Source organism: Ochotona princeps, chromosome 1, assembly GCF_030435755.1.
Source record: "Ochotona princeps isolate mOchPri1 chromosome 1, mOchPri1.hap1, whole genome shotgun sequence".
Taxonomy (NCBI): domain Eukaryota; kingdom Metazoa; phylum Chordata; class Mammalia; order Lagomorpha; family Ochotonidae; genus Ochotona; species Ochotona princeps.
The window spans coordinates 408,194-430,438 of NC_080832.1; the positions used below are offsets into that span (position 1 = coordinate 408,194).

A 22,245-nucleotide genomic window follows, 5' to 3' on the forward strand; every position below is an offset into this window, starting at 1 on the left:
GGGTCAGTTCTGGAGGCAGGCTAGGATGGGCCAGTTCAAAACACCCACTGGCAGGTATGAGAACCAGGACCAGGTACAGGACAAGCCAGGTTGGGCTACAATGCCAGCCAATTCACATTAGGGCCAGGACTAGGAGCAGTCCATGCTGAGCTATGCTGCAGTGCCCACCAGCATGAGCTAGATTAGGGGGCAGGCTGGGTTGCGCCAGGCTAAAACACCCACCAGTGAATGCTGAGGTGAGGCTGGTCATGCCAGACTGGGCTTGCAGCAGGACAGACCCAGGGGCAGAGGGAGGGGTGGTGGCGAGCCCAGTAGGGGGGCAGGGCTCCCCTGCTGGGCCTCTGCTCCTGCTGGTAAGCATGAACACTGGGATCTGGGGCAGACCAAGCCGGGCAGGGCTACAACATACATTGGCCTGCATGTGAGCTGGGTTGGGGGAGAGCCAGGCTGGGCTAAGAACTGTATCCACTGGGGCAGGCATGAGCCAGAGTATGTACAGGCTGGTTGGCCTTTGCCGTGATATCAGCTGGCAAATGCCAGGACTGTCAGACTAGACTGCAGTATCACTTGGGAAGTACGAGATGTGGGGTTGGGAATGGGTCTAGTAGAGAAACTGTGAGCACCCCCCTGATGGGCTGCAGCTCCCACCAATGAGCATTTGAACCAGGTTTGGGGGTGGACCTGGCTGGACATGTGGTGGCACCAACCAGCATGAGTGTGGGCTGGATAGTGGGGTCAGTTGAGCTGAACTAGACTTTAGCACCCACTGCTGTGTACAAAAGCTGAATGGTATGCAGGATATATTGGACCACTCAGCTGCAAATACTGGCATGCCCAAGAACTGGGTCTGGGGGTGGGACTGGTGAGGGTTATTTGGTGTTGCTCCAACTGGGTTGCTGTTCCTCCTGGTGTACGTGAGGACTGAATGTGTGGTGGGCAGGGTTGGACTGGGCCTCAGCATCCATTGGTTTACATAAGAGATGGGGCTGGAGACAAAATTGATGCAGCAATTGCAACCATGATGTGGGTGATGTGGGTGACAGACTGAGCCAGACCCTGTACTGGTTGGCACATAGGAGTGAGGTCTTGGGTCACCTCTGGTGAGGTTTTTAGAGGAGTCCCCCAACTGGATCCTTGGACTCAGCACTCCAACCATAGAGAAAATGGCAGGATCTGTGGTCTGACCATGGAGTGAATGTGTCAGAACCGGGCCTCCTCAGTTGCTGAAGACTGTGCAATGGATGACATGCCCAGATGCACATGGGAGATATGGCAGTCCATTGAGATCTGCAGAGGACATGTAGTACCATAGCAGAGGATGAAGGACAGTAAACAAATTGGACAGCTCTCTCAGCCAAGCTTTGACAGCAATTCTCTGGGTAAATGGAGACTATAACATGGACTATGTCAGCCAATGGACCTTGGAAGGACCTTGGATCAATGAAATCAACAGCATTTCAAAACTATCAAAACCACTTGAGCAATATCCTCAGAGCATGCTCCACATCGGGGACTCTGAAATAACATTGGGTGTCTGTTCCCTATCTCTTATACTGATATGGTTAGGATGCTAGGTGCAGCTTCTCCTCTTCTCTTCCCACTTACCCCAAATACAGGAAGAATAAGTAAGGCAACTACTCCCTAGGCTGCCTGCTACTTGGTAGGCGTAGCTTAGCGCTTACCTCCCTATGACATGAGGCACAGCTTCTAGGCCTTCATGTGGGACGTGACCTCTGACATGGCTAGAGGGTCAAGAGGAATACATGTGGAACATGACCTCTGACATGACCAGAAGGTCAAGGGAAGCAGACGTGTTATATAGCCAATTACAGTGTCTTTGGTGGGTGGGGGCCTGCCAGAAGGCACTCTCTGCCTTTCCCTTCAGTAATTTTTTATAACCCTGGGATCTGTATTGAATAAATGGACATTTCTCACCAGCTTGTCTCCAGTGGTTCTTATGGCCGAAGAGCACCGTTGTCTCACCTTGGTGACCTCGTGACCTCCTGGCAGGGTAAAACCCCTGAGAAACAAGAAAATTGAAATCAATGGTTTCATACACCTTCCCCTATTCCTCGAACCTCCCTACCCTAATCAGTGGTCCACATGGGCATGTACCCTTCTCAAGCAGTAATCATCAAAAACCAAACAAAAACAAAAACAAAACAAAACAAAAAAACACCTGTAGGTGGACGCCGGAAGTTAATGGACAGTGAGATGTTGAAGAGGAAGACTTCCTTCCATTGAAGAAGAAAACATGGAAAATTAAATGGTCATGGCAGGTATGGAACAGATGTTTCTTGGTACATGTTGTCACTTTAAATACATCATGATTTCTTTGCAAGGAACTTTTACTTGAATGCTGATCTGAATTTCCATGTAGACAAAACCAATTGATCCCCAATTTTCATTTGAATAAATCCACATTCCAGGGAGCAACAACCACAAAAATACTGATTTTGTCATAGTCTGTGTACATTAGATATTCCTGGAGTGTTCCACTGAGGATAGAGGTGTCAGACACTGTCGTGTCTGTGATGTCTGGGACAGTGACAGAGGCAGCCAGGAGATAGAGCTCACCCACAGGCTGAGCATGGCATTGTAGAAGGATGAAGGGTACCCTAGACCCAACTGCTAAACTAACCAGCATTTAATACAGGGTTTTCTGTTACTTGCAATCAGAAGCATATGGTCTGTTCCAGCTTCTTACGGGACTTGTCCTCCGGCTATGAGTAGTTACAAGACAAAACAAAATTAAAATGACTGTTTTCAGGAAGGAAAGCATGGACAGTCCTGATTTTTGCATGAATAACGCAGACTGCTCTTGGAGGAGAGCAGCAGAGCCAACAAGGACGATGCCGTCATGGCTCCAGAGAGCTCATGGGAAGGACAGATTATGGGAAAACAATCTGTGGGGTTTTGCACCCAAATGGACTTACCTTTTAATTCCCTTTTGCAACAACTATTTCCAGTACCTAGTTCTGATCCTGAGGAAAGAAAATACAGATCATGGAAGACATTACCACTTCAGTCATGTCACGGCAAAGAGGCAAAACAACGCTGTGCACCCTTAGGTAAACTAGAAATTCCTTGAACCAAGAAGAAACAGAAAACTTGACTAATAATTCAGTTTTCATATTAAAGAAGCAGAATTTCTGGGGCTGGTGTTGTGCTGCAGGTTAAGCCACCCATGATGCTGGCATCCCACATAAGTATCCAAGTTACTGCTGTGGCTACTCTACTTCTGATCCAGCTCCCAGCTGATGCACCTGGGAAAACAGCAGATAATGGCTCCTGGGCCCCTTCACCCACGTGCAAGACCTAGATAAAGCTCCAGACTCCGCCTTTGGCTCAGCCCAACCCTAGCCATTGCAGACATTTGTGGGGAGGTAAACCAACAGACAGGAAGATCTCTCTCTCTCTCTAAGGCTGCCTCTCAAATCAATACTTTAAAAAAGAAAGAAAGAAAGAAACTGAACTTCTAAGAAAGTTTAGTGAATTTTGTCAGGCTTAATTTTAACGAAAAAATTATTTTCACCTTTCCAGGAGCTGGAAAGGCTGCTGAGATCTGCAGGTCCACTATCACAGTGGGCTCAGGGAAAACAGAGTGATTGTTCCCTCCTGCCGCGTTGGTCTCAGACCTACATGCTCTAAGTCAGAGTGGCTTCCTGTCCTCTTGGTGAGTTGGCAGGCAGACTCCACACTGAAGAGTGAGGGGCTCTCTTCTGGCAGGGGTGGAGTGAATTCTGGCTAACACTCAGGACCTGGGCTGGCTCCCCCCTGGCAAGCAAACTGGGCATCTCACTACATCCACTTAGGAATCCCCACACCAGTGAGTCCAAAAAAGAGAACGCTCCACAGTCATTAGGAATGAGAACTATGTGCACAGCACCCAACTCTGCACATCCCCAAAAGAAAACGACGCATCTTGACTGCTGCTCCCACTGTTTCCTGATGGGAGAGGCTGAGCTGAAAGATGGACGGTTGGAAGGTCAGTGTTTAGAAAGCATCTAGAAATGTGTTGATCCAAAAGTGAAAATCTTGCCTGGACCTGTCCCTTTCCCTCCAGCTCCACCCAGGCTGTGTGTCGCCAGGGCCTTTCTCCACAGCCCATTTACTGGAGGAGGGCCTGGAAAGCTGGTATCCTAGCAGCCAGGGCAGAAGGCCCATTCATATACCGCAGAGGAGAAGGAGGGAGAGTGTGGTTTCCTTCAACAGTCTCTGTCTTCATTCACAGTCTGATGTCCATGTGCATTGTGACAGCCACAATGGGCTAAAGGGCTTATTGTGGCCGAAAACAAACCAAGGAGAATAAGGGATGCTAAGATAAAGGAGACAGGCAGTGAAACTGCTCAGGAAACTGGAGTCTTACATCTGAGATTTATGTTACCTTTTGGCTGTGCGGCCTAATGACCGATAGTTGTGATAACCACTAGAGTTTAATGCACATAAAGATCAATGGGGACTTTATGTACATTTTAAACGGCCCCCGAGTGCGAGTGCGACAGCGCTGGGGCTGGGTCATGATCGGTGCTCTTCGTGCGCCACCGGCCACAACACACACACACACACACACACGGGAGATGCTGCCGTGGTCCACGCCCTCAGCAGCAACAGGTGCAAGGTTGAATAACTTCACACGTTTTCAGGAGGGGTGGGCAGGCGGGGGGGGGGAGCTTTGGGGAACCGATTTAAGGATTAGATCAGATGTTATTGCTGGTGAAAAATTAAACAGGCCGGTGCTCTTGGGAGAGCAGATTAATACATTTAGTGACTCGATGCACAAAGGCCGCCCATTGTAACGGCTTCTGAATGCCTGTGAATGGGGGGAACATATGTGGCCTGTCACCGCAGGTGCCCACATCTGTTCCCCGCCGCGCTCGCTGAGGGAGCGCCGAGGCACAGGGACTCCGTGGGCCACCGGGGCCGCGCCCGCCGCCCTGGCAGGGCCTTTCTTGCACTCATTGCTCTGGGCAGAGCCGCACCGAGCGCAGGGACGGGGCGACAAGGGCCTGTCGCCCTTGCCCGCGGGCCACGCCCCCGGGACCCCTTGCCTGCCCCAGGGTCCCCATTACCAAATGCCACCATCATCAAGAAACTCTCAGGGCTCCCGCTCCGTGGTGTGGGTCTCGGTGCTCCTAACCCACCGGCCCGTCCCCACCGTGGCCTGCCCCCGGGGTAAGGCCTTCTGGAGGCCACTCAGGCCTGGCGCGGGCGGACGCTAGCAGCTGCTGCGTAATCGGATCCCGGGACAAAGGCGCCCGCAGCGCCGGCGCAGGTAACCGCGCTTTGTCATGGAGATGAGGCGGCACCAGGGCAGCGGCTGGACTGTGCGGGCTCTTCACCGTGCAGAAGCGCGCGTGCCTTCGCAGGCAGGCCAGAGGCCCCACTCATGCCCACATTCGTGTTCCCCTGTACGCACGTCCAACACCCCGAGCGGGCTGGGTGGGAGCGCCTCTCTCCTGCTGTGCGTGAGACCGCCACGCGGGGACCTGTCCCTGCCCCCTCCCCCTCCACGACCAATATCCAGCTTTACGAGTTCGGGTGGACTGCGGACTTTGTGCCCCGTTCCGCTTGCCTCAGTACAGGTGTAGCCTGGTGTCCCTTGGGGTCTTCCCCGAGTTGAGGGCTAGTGCCACCCTGGGCTAAGGGTTAGGGAGCCCGGTGCAGGCAGTCTTGGCCAGCCCGCGCCACTGCTTTCCTACTGTGGTGAGATTCTAAAAGCCGAGGGCTGGCGAGATGCGAGCCTAATACTAATGAACGCACAGGCTCTGCGCCCCCTGCTTCTGCTCGTTTCTTTTCTTTTTCCCTCAGGGAAGCTGGCGTGTTTGACCAACACCAGCTTTGCTGCCGGGAAGTGTTTTATTTTGTTGTTGTGAACAAGGACCCTAATTCTTCTTGGGGAGAAGAGAACCTCTGTGATGGGTATACAGCCTTCAGCTGGGCTGGGGAATACAAGCCCACTCCAGCCTCCACAGGAAACCCGACCTGGCCTGCAGGGATGCAGCCAGTGACGACTGCTAGGGACACTGATACTCCCTCAACCCCCACCCACTGCGCCACCACGCACCTTTATGCCCAAGGGGACTCAGGAAGGGGAGGCACAGCTGTGGCGGGGCCTGGCAAACAGCAGCAGCACCAGGCAGACACTGGGTGCATGTGAACCCTGATGAGCCTAGTGTGGGCAGGGAATTTGCTGAGACATCAAAAGTATTTAAAAGAAACTTTCCTGTTTTTTCCTAGGGAGCTAGGTGAGGATTTATGATGTGTGGGGAGGTGGGACTTGATCTGTTTAACCAGCTCTGGCGCAGCTCCCTCCCAGGCGGGGTGTCCCAGGCGCTGGGCTGTGCAGTATAGAGACATGCAGCTTTGCAGTGAAAAAACGCCATTTGGTTCAGAGCAGATGGCTGGCTAGGGGGCTGATGGCGTCTAAAGGCGTGTCACCCCCTCCAGCTCCCATCCCCAAGGGCCCCCCTTGTCCTCCCAATCAATGAAAATTAAAGTGCAGAGAAAGGGTGAATAGTCGGCCTCCAGCCCTCTTTTGTTCATCCCGCTCCTGGTGTGCAGGAGTTACCCTGCAGCAGCCCCATGGAAACACCCAAGTTAAACAGTCTCCCCGGCCGAAGTGAGGGAGGGGGCAGAGGCGGAGGAGGACGGAGAGGAGGAGGAGAAAAGGGCTTTCTGCTTGATTTCCCCAATATAGAATCGCGTGGCATAAATTAAGTCGGAAAAGAATGAACCTTGGTCAGGATTCTGACGGATTTTACGCCGCCTTTCAGCCCTGCTTTGCCGCTGTAATCGAGAAATCTGTGCCGTGTCAGTTTAACAAATGCCTGATGCTGAGGGGGGTTGTTCAGGACTTGGGGCAAGTGCTTTCCCCCCGAGGTCCGGGCCCTTGCGCGTGGGGCTTTTTATGTCCTCTTCTAAACAGGCATTCAGGAGAGCCTGCTCCCCCACTTCCATCTTCTAATTAAAAGGTTCCTGATATTTTGTTTCTTGCTGAAACCCATGCCCAGGCTCCGGCCCTCACAGAGTGTTCTGGACTCTGACGTCACATCTCTGTCCCCGGCCCCTCACCCCCCTAGGAGCTGCGCTGCAGCCTCCCAGACAGTGGCTTTCCGCTTCCAAGGGAAATGTGGACCTAGTGAGAGAGGGCTGCGGACACTAGGTGGCAAGATTAAATTAGGATTGGAACCAGCTCCAATCTGCAGGCTAGCTCCCACCGCAGAGGTGTCAGGGCTTCTGAAAGCTCCATTTGCTCCTAACAGAATTGCGGGGCTCTCAGTGGGGGATCTAAGGGGGGCTCCTGAGTGACCCTACAGATCCTGCAACTCTGGAGATGCCTGGCAGGAAGGGGGGGCAGTGACTGGGAGGGGCAGTGGCTGGGTCTTAACATCTGTGGCTGCCGGTGGCTTCCCCCAGGGCCCCAGGCATTCTTTCTGGGCTGGGGACAGGACGACCGCGACCCGGGCCATCTTTCTGCCCGGGACACAGGGCAGTCCTGGCCCTCGGGGCGCACACCTTGCGCCCCAGGAGGCCGCCCTGGGCCGCAGCTCGCTCTCGGCAGGCGGGGACAGGAAAGCGGTGGCACAGGGCAGGCCCAGCACAAAGCTGGACGCCAGAGCACTGGCAGGAGCCCCCGCCCCGGGCTTCCTTTCCCGGCGCGCCCGCGAGTGTGAGCGCAATTTAGATAATTCATTGTGTGGCGCTGTGTTCTCAGCCCTCCCAATAAACTCATTTCCCTTTAAAAACCGAAAACAAAAGTTCCAGTGTCTGACGGACGTGTAGAAACCTAATAAGGTGACGGTTGTGTAAAGGTGGGGGGCGGGGGCGCCGGGCCAGGGGCTCCCGCAACATGTGCCGGACATTGTGGCGGAGGCCGCGGCGCGCGCGGAGGGGAGCTGCCCGCTCGGCATTGTGCGCGGAGCAGGTGCTGCCCACATTACCATACAGCTGAGCGCACAAAGAGCCAGTGACAGCCGCGCACAATAACAGACTGCCTTAATGACAGCCACGCGAGCGACACACACCAAGCCCACTCTTTACCAGGCCGGGGAGGCCCCGGGGGGAATGCCCAGGAGAGCGGGGCCGAGACCTGGGGAAGGAGACGGCCGCGTACCGGCGAGGGGCAGCCCGGGCTCGGGGGCGGGGATGGGGGTGGGACCCCACCCCCAAAGACCCTGGGCGATCCGGAACCCGAGGCCGTGGGGACGCCGGGGTCCCTGTGGGGGAGGGGGTACGTTCCAGACGCGCGCTCATCACCCTCCGCCAGGAGGTGAATCCCGGTCGACCTCCCCAAACTTCCCGAGATTTGGGGCACTGCCGCCGCCCTCCGCCCCGCCCACCCTGTCCTTCCAAGCCCGTCTCCCGGCTCCTCCTCAGTCAGAGCCTGCGCAGCAGAGGGGGCTCGGGACCTCGGGCTCCGAACTCGGACCCCCCACCCGACTCCCGCCTTGACCACCACCACCACGGCACCGCCTTGTGCCGCCGCCGCCTCCCCAATCCCCGGGGCGGGGGCGAGGAGCCCACGGGGGCGTCACAGCCCTGTCAGGGCTGGTGGGGACCCGAGGTACTGCCGGCGGGGTCCGTGCGCCAACGGGTGAGCGCGAGGGGGCCGGGGCGGCAGCTCCAGCCCCGCGAGCGCCAGGGCTCCGGCGGCGAGCGTTTCGCAGGAATGTAAATGAGCGCGCTCCGTGCGGGGCGGGGGCGGGAGGGGGCGGGAGCGGGGGCGGGTTGCACATTTTACAGCTCACTGACCATTTGGCGAGCCATTGAGCGCCCGGTTTGGAAAAGTGGCTCCTTTGTGGCCGCGCTCGCCAGATTGGGGGGCTGCCCATTTGCATCTCATCAGCCATGCGGGCGGCCGGCGCGATATAAACGCGGGCGCAGCGCCGGCACGGCCAGGGCGCAGTGGAGACCCAGCCGGGGCGGAGCGGGGCGGGCAGCGCGCGGAGCCGCCTCCCACGCCCGGCGAGCCTGTGCGCGCCGCCGCGGATGGCACTGGCTGGCTCGGGCCAAGAGACGCGGGCCTCGGCGGTGGCGCAGGAGGCTCGGACGCTGCACGCTCGTTGACACGGCCACTGCCCGGCCGCCGCTACGGCCGCCGGCACCCAGGTAGCGTCTGCGCTCGCGGCCGAATCACCGCCGCGCCGGGACACGCAGAACCGCGCTCGGATCGGCTGCGAGGTTTCCTCCGCCGCGCGTACGCGGGCGCGCCCTCCTCCCTCAGTCCAGCCGGGACGCCCGAGACAAAACCAGGAAGGCGAAGACGCTGACCCGCCTGCGCAACTGGGACACTGCGGCGGGCACCCCGCACTGGGCAGAAGGAGCCTGGCGTCAAGCGCGGCCCGGCGGAAGGGACGAGAAGTGGGTGCCATGGGCCGCCGCGGCGCGCTGGCCCTCGCCATGGTCTCGGCTCTGCTGTGCCAGGTGGGTCTCATGGGCTGCGGCGTTCTCCCCCTCTACCCCCCATCCCCGCAACCCACACTGGCTCCCGCGGCTCACGCCCCCTCCTCCGCCTGCCAGGTCTGGAGCTCGGGGGTGTTCGAGCTGAAGCTGCAGGAGTTCGTCAACAAGAAGGGGCTCTTGGGGAACCGCAGCTGCTGCCGCGCTGCCACGGGGCCACCGTGCGCTTGCCGGACCTTCTTCCGCGTGTGCCTCAAACACTACCAGGCCAGCGTGTCCCCCGAGCCACCCTGCACCTACGGCAGTGCCGTCACTCCCGTGCTGGGTGTGGACTCTTTCAGCCTGCCCGAAGGCTCGGGTGCCGACCCCGCCTTCAGCAACCCCATCCGCTTCCCCTTCGGCTTCACCTGGCCGGTGAGCACCGCGCCGGCGTGTGCCCGGGGAGGGGGTCGGGGGTGAGGGGCAACTCGGGGAGCAGGGTTTGGCAGGGGGACCTTGGAGACACCCCCTCGCACCAGCCGTGCAAGGACGCCACGCCTGCGTACGCACCAAGGGTGGGGGTAGGGGGATGGAGGCAGTTGGGGGGGATGTCTGGATTTCCTGAGCCCATGTGTGGCCTTCAGGTGGGGGGGGGTGACCCTGCCAGCGAGAGTACTAAGCGAGGAGAACCTTATACCTGGGCATATTCATGCCCTGTCCCCTTCAGTGGTTCTCTGTTCAAGGGAAAAGCCCTCGCGGCTCCAGCACCTTGCCCACAGCCGGGCCCCTGTACCCGCAGGTGCGCCCTCTGCAGCCCTGCATTCTTCTCCCGGCTCTGCCAGCATTCACCTCTCTGCTTTGCCCGCATTCCCGTAGGGCACATTCTCCCTCATCATTGAAGCTCTGCACACGGATTCCCCGGATGACTTGGCCACAGGTAAACAAACCCTGCTGCCCGACTTGTCCTGCCGCTCGCGGAAGGCCCTGTGGACCCTCTGGGCGCCAACTCCCGCGGTTTCTGCGCAGAGAATCCCGAGCGTCTCATCAGTCGCCTGGCCACGCAGAGGCACCTGACCGTGGGCGAGGAATGGTCCCAGGACCTGCACAGCAATGGCCGCACCGACCTTAAGTACTCCTACCGCTTCGTGTGCGATGAGCACTACTACGGCGAGGGCTGCTCTGTGTTCTGCCGGCCCAGGGACGATGCCTTTGGCCACTTCACCTGCGGAGAGCGGGGCGAGAAGGTCTGCAACTCTGGCTGGAAAGGCCAGTACTGCACGGAACGTGAGTGCCCGGGCAGACAGGGTTCAGAAACTCAAGTCAGCATCAGCAGAGGGACAGTACTGCAGGGCACGTGGGTGCCCAGGCAGGCCAGAGGCCAGGAAGTGTGTCTGGTGTAGCCTGGGGCTTGTGTTGGAAGGAAGGGAGCATGGATCTGCTTCCAGTCCGTGCTCACTCAGGCCCGTGGCATGTGCCTTGTGCACAGGTAGGGATCTGGCTGCTCCCCAGGGACAGGGAAGGGCTGGGCTGCTGTCCTGGGGAGGGTGTGTATTTGCCTGCCTGGAGTACCAGTATGCCCCCCCCCCCCAGGCTAAGCTGCCTGGGCCCTGGTTCTGCCTCAGGAGCTTGTGGAGCTGCTGGTGGGTGATGTTTCCTTTTGTCACTGGCGCACTGAGCCAGCTCAAAGCCACAGCCGCTGCCTCTGGCCCCCCAGGGCACCCTGGTCGCATGGCCTGCCCTGCCCCAACCTTTTCTGCTCCGCTGACTTGTTCATACACTGAAGTCCGAGCTCGCTTGCCGTAGATTAGATCTCTATGAGATGGGCAGCCCAGGCTGCCTGTGCTTGGCAGAAGGGGTGTGTTTTGTGTGTGTGTTTACAAAGGCATGCTGGGGTATGGCATGTGTGCCTCTGCTTACATGTGTGCATGCTGACTGTGCACTCAAGTGTGTGCCTGCCTGTATGCATCTGTGTGCATATGTACATGTGTGTGCCTGTCTGAGTACATGCTGGATGTGTGTATGCACATGCTATGTGTGTATATGCTTGTCTTGGTTGTGTTTGTGGTGTATGTGTGTATGTGTCTGTATGCTTGGTGTTGGTATGTGTATGTGTGTACATGTGTATTGTAATGCTGTGGTTACATGTTTTGTGTGTATATGTGTGGTATGTGTACTTGTATGTGTATATGCTGTGTTTGTACATAGTTGGTTTGTGTATGTGTGTGTGCAACCCTGGGTGTGCATGTAAGTGCCTGTCTGTGTGTACATGCTTGATGTTTGTGTGTGTGTGCATATGCTTGGTGTATGTATGCATGTGTGTGGTTTGTGTTTGTACATATATGTATACGCGATGTTTGGTGTTTGTGTGTGTAACCTTGGATGCACAGGTGTGTAATACTATGTGTATGTACATACTTGGTGTTTATGTACACGTATGTGCATGCATGCATGTGTGCTGGTATACATGCTAGGTGTGTGCATGTACGTGTAAGTGTGTGTACACACGCGGGGCAATTTGTGCTTGCTGGCCCTATAGGGTGGGGGTGGGGCAGGAGCGCATTGTTGGGCTGGGGCAGCTGCTGGGAGAGGAGACACAATGGAGCAGCTGTCCGGCCCTGGCACCCTGCATGCCAGCTGTCCACTCTTATCTACAGTTCTGGATGTGGGGGGTGGAGCTTTGTGTGCAGAACCGGGAGTGGGGGAGGGGAAGAGAGGACTTCTGACCCTCTCGGAAGAAAAGGGGAGGGTCTCCCGAGAGCCCTTTTGTCCTGCGCCACTGTGTGGCAGGGAGGAGTGGACGGGAGTGGCGGGTGGGGCGCGGTCACCCCCGGTGGGTGGGCTCAGCTCTGTTTGTCTTCCACTGCAGCAATCTGCCTCCCGGGGTGCGACGAGCAGCACGGCTTCTGCGACCGGCCAGGCGAGTGCAAGTACGTGTGCGTGTCCTTGGGGTTGATGCTGCCTGCCGTGGGGTGGGGGTGTCTCCCACGTGACTGGATGCACTGAGTGTGCCGTACTCCATCCAAGGTGCAGAGTGGGCTGGCAGGGCCGATATTGTGACCAGTGCATCCGCTATCCTGGCTGTCTCCACGGCACCTGCCAGCAGCCCTGGCAGTGCAACTGCCAGGAGGGCTGGGGAGGCCTCTTCTGCAACCAAGGTAAGGACAGCTCTGGACTCCCCTGCCCTGCGCATGACCGTCAGAGAGACAAGTCTCCCCATGAGTGACCCTGTCCTTTCTTTCTCCTCTTCCCCACCCAATGTGCCCCGATAGATCTCAACTACTGCACGCACCACAAGCCCTGCAGGAACGGGGCCACCTGTACCAACACAGGCCAGGGCAGCTATACCTGTTCTTGCCGGCCAGGCTACTCAGGTGCCAACTGCGAGCTGGAGACAGACGAGTGTGAGGCTGGCCCCTGCAGGAATGGTGGCAGCTGCACGGTGAGGCAGGGTCCAGGGCTGGCCTTTGCCAGGGGTCCAGCACCTATGCCTTGGCAGTTCTGGAAAGCATTTCCTGTCCTCTCTCACGTAGGACCTGGAGAACAGCTTCTCCTGTACCTGTCCACCTGGCTTCTACGGCAGGCTCTGTGAGTTGAGTGCTATGACCTGCGCTGATGGCCCCTGTTTCAATGGGGGACGCTGCTCAGACAACCCCGAAGGCGGCTACACCTGCCACTGCCCCCTGGGCTACTCTGGCTTCAACTGCGAGAAGAAGACAGATGCCTGCAGCTCCTCACCCTGCTCCAATGGTGAGGGCAAGAAACCATGCACGGGCCAGGGAGGCGGGTGCCCTGAATATTCTATGGAGGATACCATGTGTGGGTACCTTGTTCTCAGGGACACTGATGGGGAGCCACACAAACCCCAGGCTCAGACTGCCCACAGCCCCGCCCCCCCCGCCCCCCCCCGTTCAGGAGCAAGTACTCCCACCCCTGTGTGCCTTCACCCTGTGACAGACTGGTCTCTGCCTAGATGGGGATCTCCTGCTTAGGTGCCCAGGGCAAATGGACAGCAGGGCACTGGGCCCATCTTGGTGCCTGTTCCCAGGGGTGAATGTGCTGTCCTCTGTGACTAACTCCCAGGTGGCTGGGATGGTGACTGACCCCCTGTGGGAACAGAGTTCTGTGCAGAGCTGTGGTTAGGGCTCATGGCTGGGAGCACAGGCTCTGGGAAGTTTGTGCTTGTGTAGCCGAACCTGGCCCCTCAGAGCCTCCTCTTGCAGTTTGAACTTGTCCAGGATTCTCCGTGTCTCTGGCTTGTCTGGTGCTTCTGGGGACCTGGTGACAGTTACAGAGATTGTTTAAGGGTGCGTGTGATGGTCACAGTATGATTGTTCATGTGCTGTCCATGTGGTGTGAGGGTGCGTGTGATGGTCACAGTGTGACTGTTCATGTTCTGTGTCTGGGACCCAAGTGATATGAGGGTGTGTGACTGCTCAAGTGCTGTCCGTGTGTGTGTGAGGTTACAGTGTGACTGTTCATGTACTGTGGCTGGGACCCACATGGTGTGAGGCTGTGTGAGGTCACAGTGTGACTGTTCATGTGCTGTCCATGTGGTGTGAGGCTGTGAGTGTGAGGACATAATGTGACTGTTCATGTGCTGTCCATGTGGTGTGAGGGTGTGTGAGGTCACAGTGTGACTGTTCATGTGCTGTCCATGTGGTGTGAGGGTGTGTGAGGTCACAGTGTGACTACACATGTGCTGTGTCTGGGATCCACATGGTGGAAGGCTGTGAGTGTGAGGATATAGTGTGACTGTTCATTTGCTGTCCATGTGGTGTGAGGCTGTGTGAGGTCACAGTGTGACTGTTCATGTGTTGTCTATGTGGTGTGAGGTGTGTGAGGTTACAGTGTGAATGTTCATATACTGTGGCTGGGATCCACATGGTGGAAGGCTGTGTGTGTGAGGTCACAGTGTGACTGTTCATGTGCTGTCATGTGGTGTGTGGGTGTGTGTGTGAGGATATAGTGTGACTACTGTAACTTTTGTTTTACAGGTGCCACCTGTGTAGATCTTGGCAACGCCTACCTGTGCCGCTGCCCAGCGGGCTTCTCTGGGAGGCACTGTGAGAACAATCTGGATGACTGTGCCTCTTCACCATGCTCACATGGAGGCACCTGCCGGGATGGTGTCAACGACTACTCCTGTACCTGCCCCCCAGGCTACATGGGCGGGAACTGCAGTGCCCCCGTCAGCCGCTGCGAGCACGCACCCTGCCACAACGGGGCCACCTGCCATGAGAGAGGACACCGGTACCTGTGCGAGTGCGCCCAGGGCTACGGTGGCCCCAACTGCCAATTCCTGCTGCCAGAGCCACCCCAGGGCCCCGTGGTGGTGGACCTCACAGAGAAGTTGGTTGAAAGCCAGGGTGGACCATTCCCCTGGGTGGCTGTGTGTGCCGGCGTCATCCTGGTCCTCATGCTGCTGCTCGGCTGTGCTGCCACCATCGTGTGCGTGCGGCTACGGCTGCAGAAGCGCCGGCCACCTGCTGATCCCTGCCGGGGCGAGGCAGGGACCATGAACAACCTGGCTAGCTGTCAGCGAGAGAAGGACTTGGCGGTGAGCGTCATTGGGCCTGCACAGATCAAGAACACCAACAAGAAGGCTGACTTCCAGGGGGACCACGGTGCCGCCGACAGGAATGGCTTCCGAGCCCGCTACCCTGCTGTGGACTATAATCTGGTGCCAGACCTCACGGGCAGTGATACCGGCAGCAGTGACGCTCCTGGGCACCCAGACATCAAGCGGCAGCCCCAGGGCTGTACCGGGGAGGAGAAGGGCAGCTCTGCCACACTCAGGGGGTGCGTGCTGTAGGTTGGGCAGGGTGGGCACAGCAGGCGGCCTTGGGACCTTGACCGCCAGCACAGGCCAGCGTCCTCACTGTGGTTCTTTGATTTTCTCTAGTGGGGAAGCCACAGAGAGGCGAAGACCTGACCCTGCCTACCCCAGCACGAAGGACACCAAGTACCAGTCAGTGTACGTCATATCGGAGGAGAAGGATGAGTGCGTCATCGCCACCGAGGTTGGTGCCGCCTGCCAGGCGGACGGGCAGACGGGTACCCCAGGGCATGTCCTGAACTCACTTCCCTTCTGTCTCCAGGTGTAGACTGGAAACCAGGTGGTGAGATCCCCGTTTCTCTGCCCTGAAATTCCCAGGATATTTGCCCCGACGGATGCTGCTGAGTGGTGAGGGAGGCGCCCAGGGCTGCTGCTGAAGAGCCCCCAGCTCGAGCTGGTTCTCTCCCAAGGCTGCAGGGGCTGCAGGGGCTGGCCACCCGTTGCACTGCCTTCATGTCACCCTGTTGCACTATGGGCCGTTGTGTCCGCAGGCATGTGTGACCTGGTGAGCACCGACCATGCGCATACTGCCTGAGGTGGGCCCCTTGGAGTCCTGTGAGCAAGCCTTGAGTTAGAAACACCCACTGCCTTCATTGTCCTTTTTGATACTAAAAATGTGTTTTTCTAGATAAAAAAAATGTGTTATTTTTTTGATTTGTAAAAATATTTTCATGATATCTGTAAAGCTTGAGTATTTTGTGATGTTCATTTTTTATAATTTAAAATTTGGTAAATATGTATAAAGGCACTTCAGGTCTATGTGACTATATTTTTTGTATATAAATGTATTTATGGAATATTGTGCAAATGTTATTTGAGTTTTTTACAGTTTTGTTAATGAAGAAATTCCTTTTTAAGATATTTTTCCAAAATAAATATTATGAACAGCACCACAGGTGTGGTTGCTGCCTTGCTGCCTGGGGTTCCACCCCTTCTGGACACCCCTGTGGGGTCTCCCAGGAGCTGAGTGTGTCCTGTGTCTAGGGGGCTTCCCCCAGGAGGCGCCTCTGCCCCTGGACTGCATGGGGATGTCCATGTGGTGCCTGGGTCAGCGCCAAGGGGCCCAGTCTGCAGCCAGGAAGCACTTCCATCTGCCTGGGACGAGACCTGCTGCCCTGGAGCAGTGCTTAAATGTCCACTTGCTTGGTCAGCTCAAAAACCTGAGTCATCTCAGATGTGCTGAGGAGCAGGACGACCATGTGAGCAGGCTCCAATGGGTGCCTTGGTCCCTGGCCCCATCTGCCATGTTGCTGTGGTGGGTTCCATGCCCTGGGGCCAGAGGGCGGTGTCGGTGAGGGGCAGCTCCTGGCTGAGGACCCGGAGCTGGGGGCTCAGTGTTTAGGTCTGGCAGCAAGGCCTCATGCCCAGTTTGGTTGTTGGTGCCCCTTGGTGCAGTCCTAGATGGGAAGAGGCAAGAGGTACTTCAGAGTGCTAAGGCCCAGGCCCAGGCCATGGTCAGCTCCTAGCCTTGGAAGCCAGCAGTGGTCAGTAAGCCTACCTTACATATACACAGGAGCTTGTTGGGGTACAGCAGGGGGCTGGACATCCTCTGGCTCCCTCTGGGCAGTGGCTTCAGTGTGGAAATTGGTGGGTTGACCACATCTTCGTGCAGAAGCTGGGACTGCACCCCCAAGGCCAGCAGAGCTGGCTCTGCCAAGGCTGCCGCTTTGCCCGTCACGGCTCGGCTCACGTGCATCAGCCCTCGTGCCAGTTATGTGATCTCCATGTTTGTTTAGACCCTTTGTGTCCTAGAATACATCACATGCCAGTATCCTGGTGAAGCCATCCTGCCAGCCTAGCATCCCATGCCCAGGAAGTGGCCTCAGCAGGTAATGTTGGCCTCCCCTCCCCCCAACTTGCAGGCTCTGTGCCTTGGACATCTGTGGTCAACCTCAGGGGAACATAGCCAGTGCCATGGGGCTTAGGCCTGGCCCAGTTCTGGCCCAGGTGTGCATCTGGGGAGTGACCCAAGCAGGTGGGTGCTTGCTGCTGTTGTTGGTCTGCCTTTGAAGTAAAAATAAATGAGCATTAAATAAGGCAGCTTCCGAGCCAGCTGTGTTGGGGGGGCAGTGGCGGGGGCACGTCAGATGTCGGAGCAGCACCCAGCATGTGACTAACAGCTGCAGGCAGCAGCCAAAGCCTTGACTCAACAGGTCCCACCTGATGGGACTTGGGGGGGAGCCCTGCACAGCAAGGACACAGGGAGGTGACCTGAGCCGCAGCTCCCTGGGCACTGATATGCTGTGGGGTCTGTTCCATCAGACAGCAGGGCCCACCCAGACTGAGGACTGCCCATGGCCTAGGGGCACTGGTGCAGCCCAGGAGGGATAGGGCTGTGGTCTCCCCTTTCACACTGCCACTGGGCATGTCTCATGGGGCACCTGCCGCCCACGCTGGGCTCATTTCTGGTGCCAGTTGCATTCTCAGCAGCTCTATGTGAGCATCCAAGCACAGGGCACAGTGGCTGCCTCCCACATTTTCACGGTAACAGATCCCTGACAGGGGAACTAGTTTGTTGAAGAAAAGAAGCATTTCCAAGACTTGTGTCTGTGCATGCTTATGAACTTCCATCAGGAACTGCTGCAGCAGCACAGTGTTGAAGACACACTGTCCAGTCTGTGAGTTAATCCTGCCCAGTGGCCTTTCTGTCCCTGCTTAATGGGTCAGTGTCTGTTCAGAGTTTGCTTTTCAATGAGGCTGCAGGCAGTGAAGCAAAGGCTGCTGCCCATGACTGCTGACCCCCTGTGGTCCTGAGGGTGGGCCTGAGCAATGGAGCAGAGAGGGGAGAAGGAACTGGAAGAGCTGGTGTGGGTCTCTGCAGGTCTGCACAGCCCGTGTAGTGTCAGTTGCCTTTTCCTGCTCTCCCTGCCTGCATCTGGAAACGGTGCTGGTCTGTGCACCTGCATGTCATCTGCTCTCCAGCTGCAGGTCCAGCCCTCTTGTAGGAAGCTTGGGGACCAGGGTGGGTGGAGGCAGGGACATCTGGAGGCAGCTTTGCTGAGCAGCCCCATGAGTGTGTGTGTGTGTGTAGGAAAAGCTGTTGCTTGGGCTTTGGGCTTCATGGATTCCTCTGGTTCAGCATTCACAGAGGCAATTCTGGGATATTTCCCACGCTCTCCTTGGTAGCTGCCACCCACCCTGCCCTCCCTCAGTGACTTTTCTCTCTCTGCAGACATAAACACACCTGCTCACCTGCTCAGAAAGACTGTCTAGAAATGCCTGGCTCCTTGTCCCCTCTTCAATGTAGCTGTCTTCTGCTCTGAGCCTCGGAGGGGCGGGAGTTGGGGACAGGGCAGCCAGGCAGGGCCAGGCCACCTGTTCCTCGTAAGGGCATTGTGTCATTGGGTGGCCACTCTGGGCTTGTGACCTCACTTTCTGACCTGGCAGGGGCTCTCGGAGACAAGCCTCTCCATGGGTCCTGCTAAACCCAATCCAGTACTCAGCCCCTCTCACCTGTATGGGTGCTTGGCAGTAGAGATGACGGTGATGGTTTTGGGGAATGTGAGGGCAGTGACCCAGAAACCCAAGTGAGGGAGGTTGCTGAGGTGGTGGCTGGGATCTTTCCAAAGCCCACCGTGACATAAGCAGTCCTGGCATTTCAAAGGGAAGCCGAGATGCAGGGGGCCCTTGTGGCAGCTCTGGGGGTCAGGCCAGGGGCAGGTGCCAGGCAGTGCCATGGAGGTCCATGAGGGGAGCCTCGAGGCAAAACGGGCCACTTTCTTGGCATTCCGCTGGCCAGCTCAGGGCTCGTTGCCTGGGTGCCTGTGTCAGGGTGGTGCTGGTACCACCTAGTATTTTGCCCCAAATTGAACTCCTGTTCTCCCACTATTTCCACCCAAGACACTTATCTAATTAAGTTGAAAATATTTAGAAAGGACTCAGAATCAGAACTGGATATGACAGTGTCAATGACTGGCTCATAGGACATCACCCTGTGGGGCTGGCCTTGTGGCTCAGGGTCCCCTGCTGATGCAGCTGGGAACTGAGCAGAGGTCAGCCTCTGTGCTGGGGCTCCTGCCAGCACATGGGAGACCAGGTGGAGCTCCCCGGCCTTGGCACAGCCACTGAGGCCTTGTGGAGAGTGAACCACAAGTGGAAGATCTCTCTGTGTGTCACTCCACCTTTCAAAAGGTGAATAAATCTAAAAACCGCCCCTGGCTGTGCTGTGGGTGTCTGCTGTGGGCAGGAGCAGAAGACTCAGCAGGGAAAAATTGACCCATGTAGAGCAGACCAGAGCAGAGGGAAAGCAGGCCCGGAAAGGCAACAGCTGTTGACCTGTGCTGCTCCTGGTCCATGGCAGGACGCTAAGCGGAGGCGCCAGCTGCCCAGGCTGTGGGCAGATAGGCCTCTCTGCTTCTTCCCTGTGGGAATGAGGCTCATGTCTTCCTTCCCCCAGAAGAACTGAATCCTGGGTTCCTGCACCTGCTCCTTCTGTGTGCTAACACCCATTTCAGATGAGGAGCCCTCAGGAACAATCACCCACCCACCCTGACTTCAGCCTGGGGCACCCAGGCCAACTCCTGCTCTCAGTAGCTGTGGATGATGGTGTATGAGCTGCAGGACGGTGACACGGACAGGCCCACAGTGCTCTGGCCTGCAGTCTGGTCCCAGGCCTCCATAACAGGCGGGGACATTGCACACAGAGCAGAGAGGGAGCCATGGAGCAGCCACTGATGCCTGAGAACAGTCCAGACGCTCTTCGAAGAGCCAAAGAGCCTTGAGGACATTGGGCTGGGCCTCTGCTTCCTCCTGGCCTCATGCTCCTCCTTTCAGCCCATTTCTTGGGGAGATACAGGCCCCCCCAGTGCTTTGCTCTGAGAATCTTGGTGATGTTTCTTGCCCCTCCTTCCCTCTTGTGCAGTCTGAGTTGAACCAGGAGGCCCAGGAAGCATGGGAGCAGCAGGTCAGCAGCAAAGTGTGTTCTGACCCCTACCTGGTCAGGTCTTCATTGGCTTTGTCTACAGGCATTTTGGAGTGTGCATGGTCCACCTGCTCCCTGCACATAGGCCCCCAGCCTAGGGAGGACCAATGGTGGTGCCCAGCCTCCATCCCTCAGCAAATATTTGTCAGGTTCCTTTGTTCTGTTCCTGGCTTGAAGGGCACAGTATTTATGGTCCGCAAGACAGGTGTGAAGTGTGCCTTGGTGTTTGCCAGACGGGGAGCTCTGGTGTAGACTGAACCATCAGAGGCAGATCCTTGCTCTGGGAGCGGCAGGTCCGGCATAGACTGAGCCACCCTAAGGCAGGTCCTTGCCATGCTTGAATTTTGCTCATCTATGCACCTTCTGAATGGTTTGACTTGAGTCAGTTAAACAATCTCTCAGCTTGATGGCTGCAGGCTTTCCTCTTGCCCACAGAGCTGCCCCTGGCCTCAGCATGCTTTTATTGGTGGAAAGTGAGGTGTGCCCTCCAAGGCATCTTGTAACAACAGGCACCACATGCTCACCGTGTGCTTAACCTGTGCCATAGCACTTCAAAGTAGAAACAGACTGTTGGGACCATTCGCCTGGTGCATGGTACACTCCCCTCCCACACTGGGTGCTCGGCCTCGCATCTCCTTCCAGCTTCCTGCTGGCGTCTACTGTAGGAGACAGCAGGTGATGGCTTAGGTTTTTGGACCCCCCCACCCATAGGGAGACCTGAATGGCATTCAGACCCAGCTCTGACTTACAGAGATGCTTGGGGTAGAATCAGTGCATGGGAAAGCCCTCTCTGTCTTTCTAAATAAGTAACTAAGAATTAAAAGATGACCACCTTTCAAATCAAGAATAGGTTGTCCTGGCAGTATTGCCTGGCCTGCTCACTGGCAATGTTGGGCATGGCTATTCACAGCTTCATCTCCACGTGGGTGCCCTACAAGTCAGAGTAGGAGTCGTCTCCACATTCTGCAGACACATGGGAAGAGCAGCAGCTGACTGCCTGAAGTCTCCGGCTTCTGCCTGGTAGGGTGAGGGGCTGGTATCTTGTTTATTCCCGCTGGTTGTCCATGTAGACAGGGATTCAAACCCCATGCTCTCAGGTGAGTGCTCAGAACACCCAAGGTCTTGCCTCCCTGCCCCCTTTAGCAGGCAGGAAGTTGGTCCTGGAGCAGGGAGAGAGCTGTTCTGATTCCTGCAGAAGTAGAGGGTGAGGTCAGAGGAGGAGCCTCACGGCCACGGAGGTGGAACCTTGCAGCAGGCGGGACCTTCCTGTCTTTGATCCCTAAGCGTCATTTCCCGGTCAGTTTGAGGAAAACAGAAACATAATTATACAGCTGTGGGAACCAGCAGACTGAGATTGAAGTGCTCAAGTGGGGTTCTCACACAGGCTCAAGAGAGCTGCCAAGCTGCAAGTGAGGGGGCTGCACTGCATAGCATGGGACATCCTTGTCATCGCCTCACCCTCCTCACCCTCAAGATTGCATTCACCTTTTCCTGCCTCCTCATCTCCTTACCCTCCTCACTTCCCTCACCCTCCTCACCCCCATCTCCTCACCCCTAATAACCCCCTCATCTCCTCACTCACTGCCCTCTCCCTTCACACTCCTCAGACTTTGTATCTTCACTCTCCTCTCCTCACCCCTCATCTGGCCATCACCAGCTGCTCATAACCAGCTTCCCCAAAGCTGCTGTCACACATTTGCTCCAATGAGCATTTTCTCTGACGGCCCAGGCAGCATAGGGGAAGCAGGAAACAGTTGTTCCTGGAGAGGGGTGAGCATGCCGAAGTAACCCGTGTGAAAAGACTCAAGAACGAGAATGTTCCAGACAGTGAGTGGGTGCTGACCGACCAATTCGCAAGGATCCTGGGAAGCTCCTGAGTGGATGGGTGTCTCACGTAGAAACCTCGAATGGTCACAGCCCCTGTCTCCCGAGAGGCTGGTTGGCAGAGATACCTGGGCAACCATTCTTTCTGGACATAGGAAACTGAATCACCTTCTGTGCTAGAAAACTATTTCACAATTTTCTCCATCCCTAACCAACACCCAGGGATTTTAAATCCCTTTATCTGGAGACAAACAGAATAATTGGAGCTTATACTCCTGCCAGC

At 56.8% G+C, this 22,245-nt stretch overlaps 1 protein-coding gene across 1 annotated transcript; it reads left to right on the top strand.

Moving 5' to 3' along the window:
* Positions 1 to 8,489: 8,489 nt before the first annotated feature.
* Positions 8,490 to 16,052, top strand: DLL1 (delta like canonical Notch ligand 1). Its single transcript, XM_058670599.1, has 11 exons — positions 8,490 to 9,426; positions 9,523 to 9,816; positions 10,258 to 10,318; positions 10,408 to 10,665; positions 12,248 to 12,308; positions 12,406 to 12,536; positions 12,651 to 12,820; positions 12,912 to 13,128; positions 14,376 to 15,180; positions 15,284 to 15,401; positions 15,480 to 16,052. Exons 1-11 carry the CDS (start codon positions 9,373 to 9,375, stop codon positions 15,483 to 15,485), a joined length of 2,175 nt encoding a protein of 724 aa, XP_058526582.1. The 5' UTR covers positions 8,490 to 9,372; the 3' UTR covers positions 15,486 to 16,052.
* The last annotated feature ends 6,193 nt before the right edge of the window (positions 16,053 to 22,245 follow it).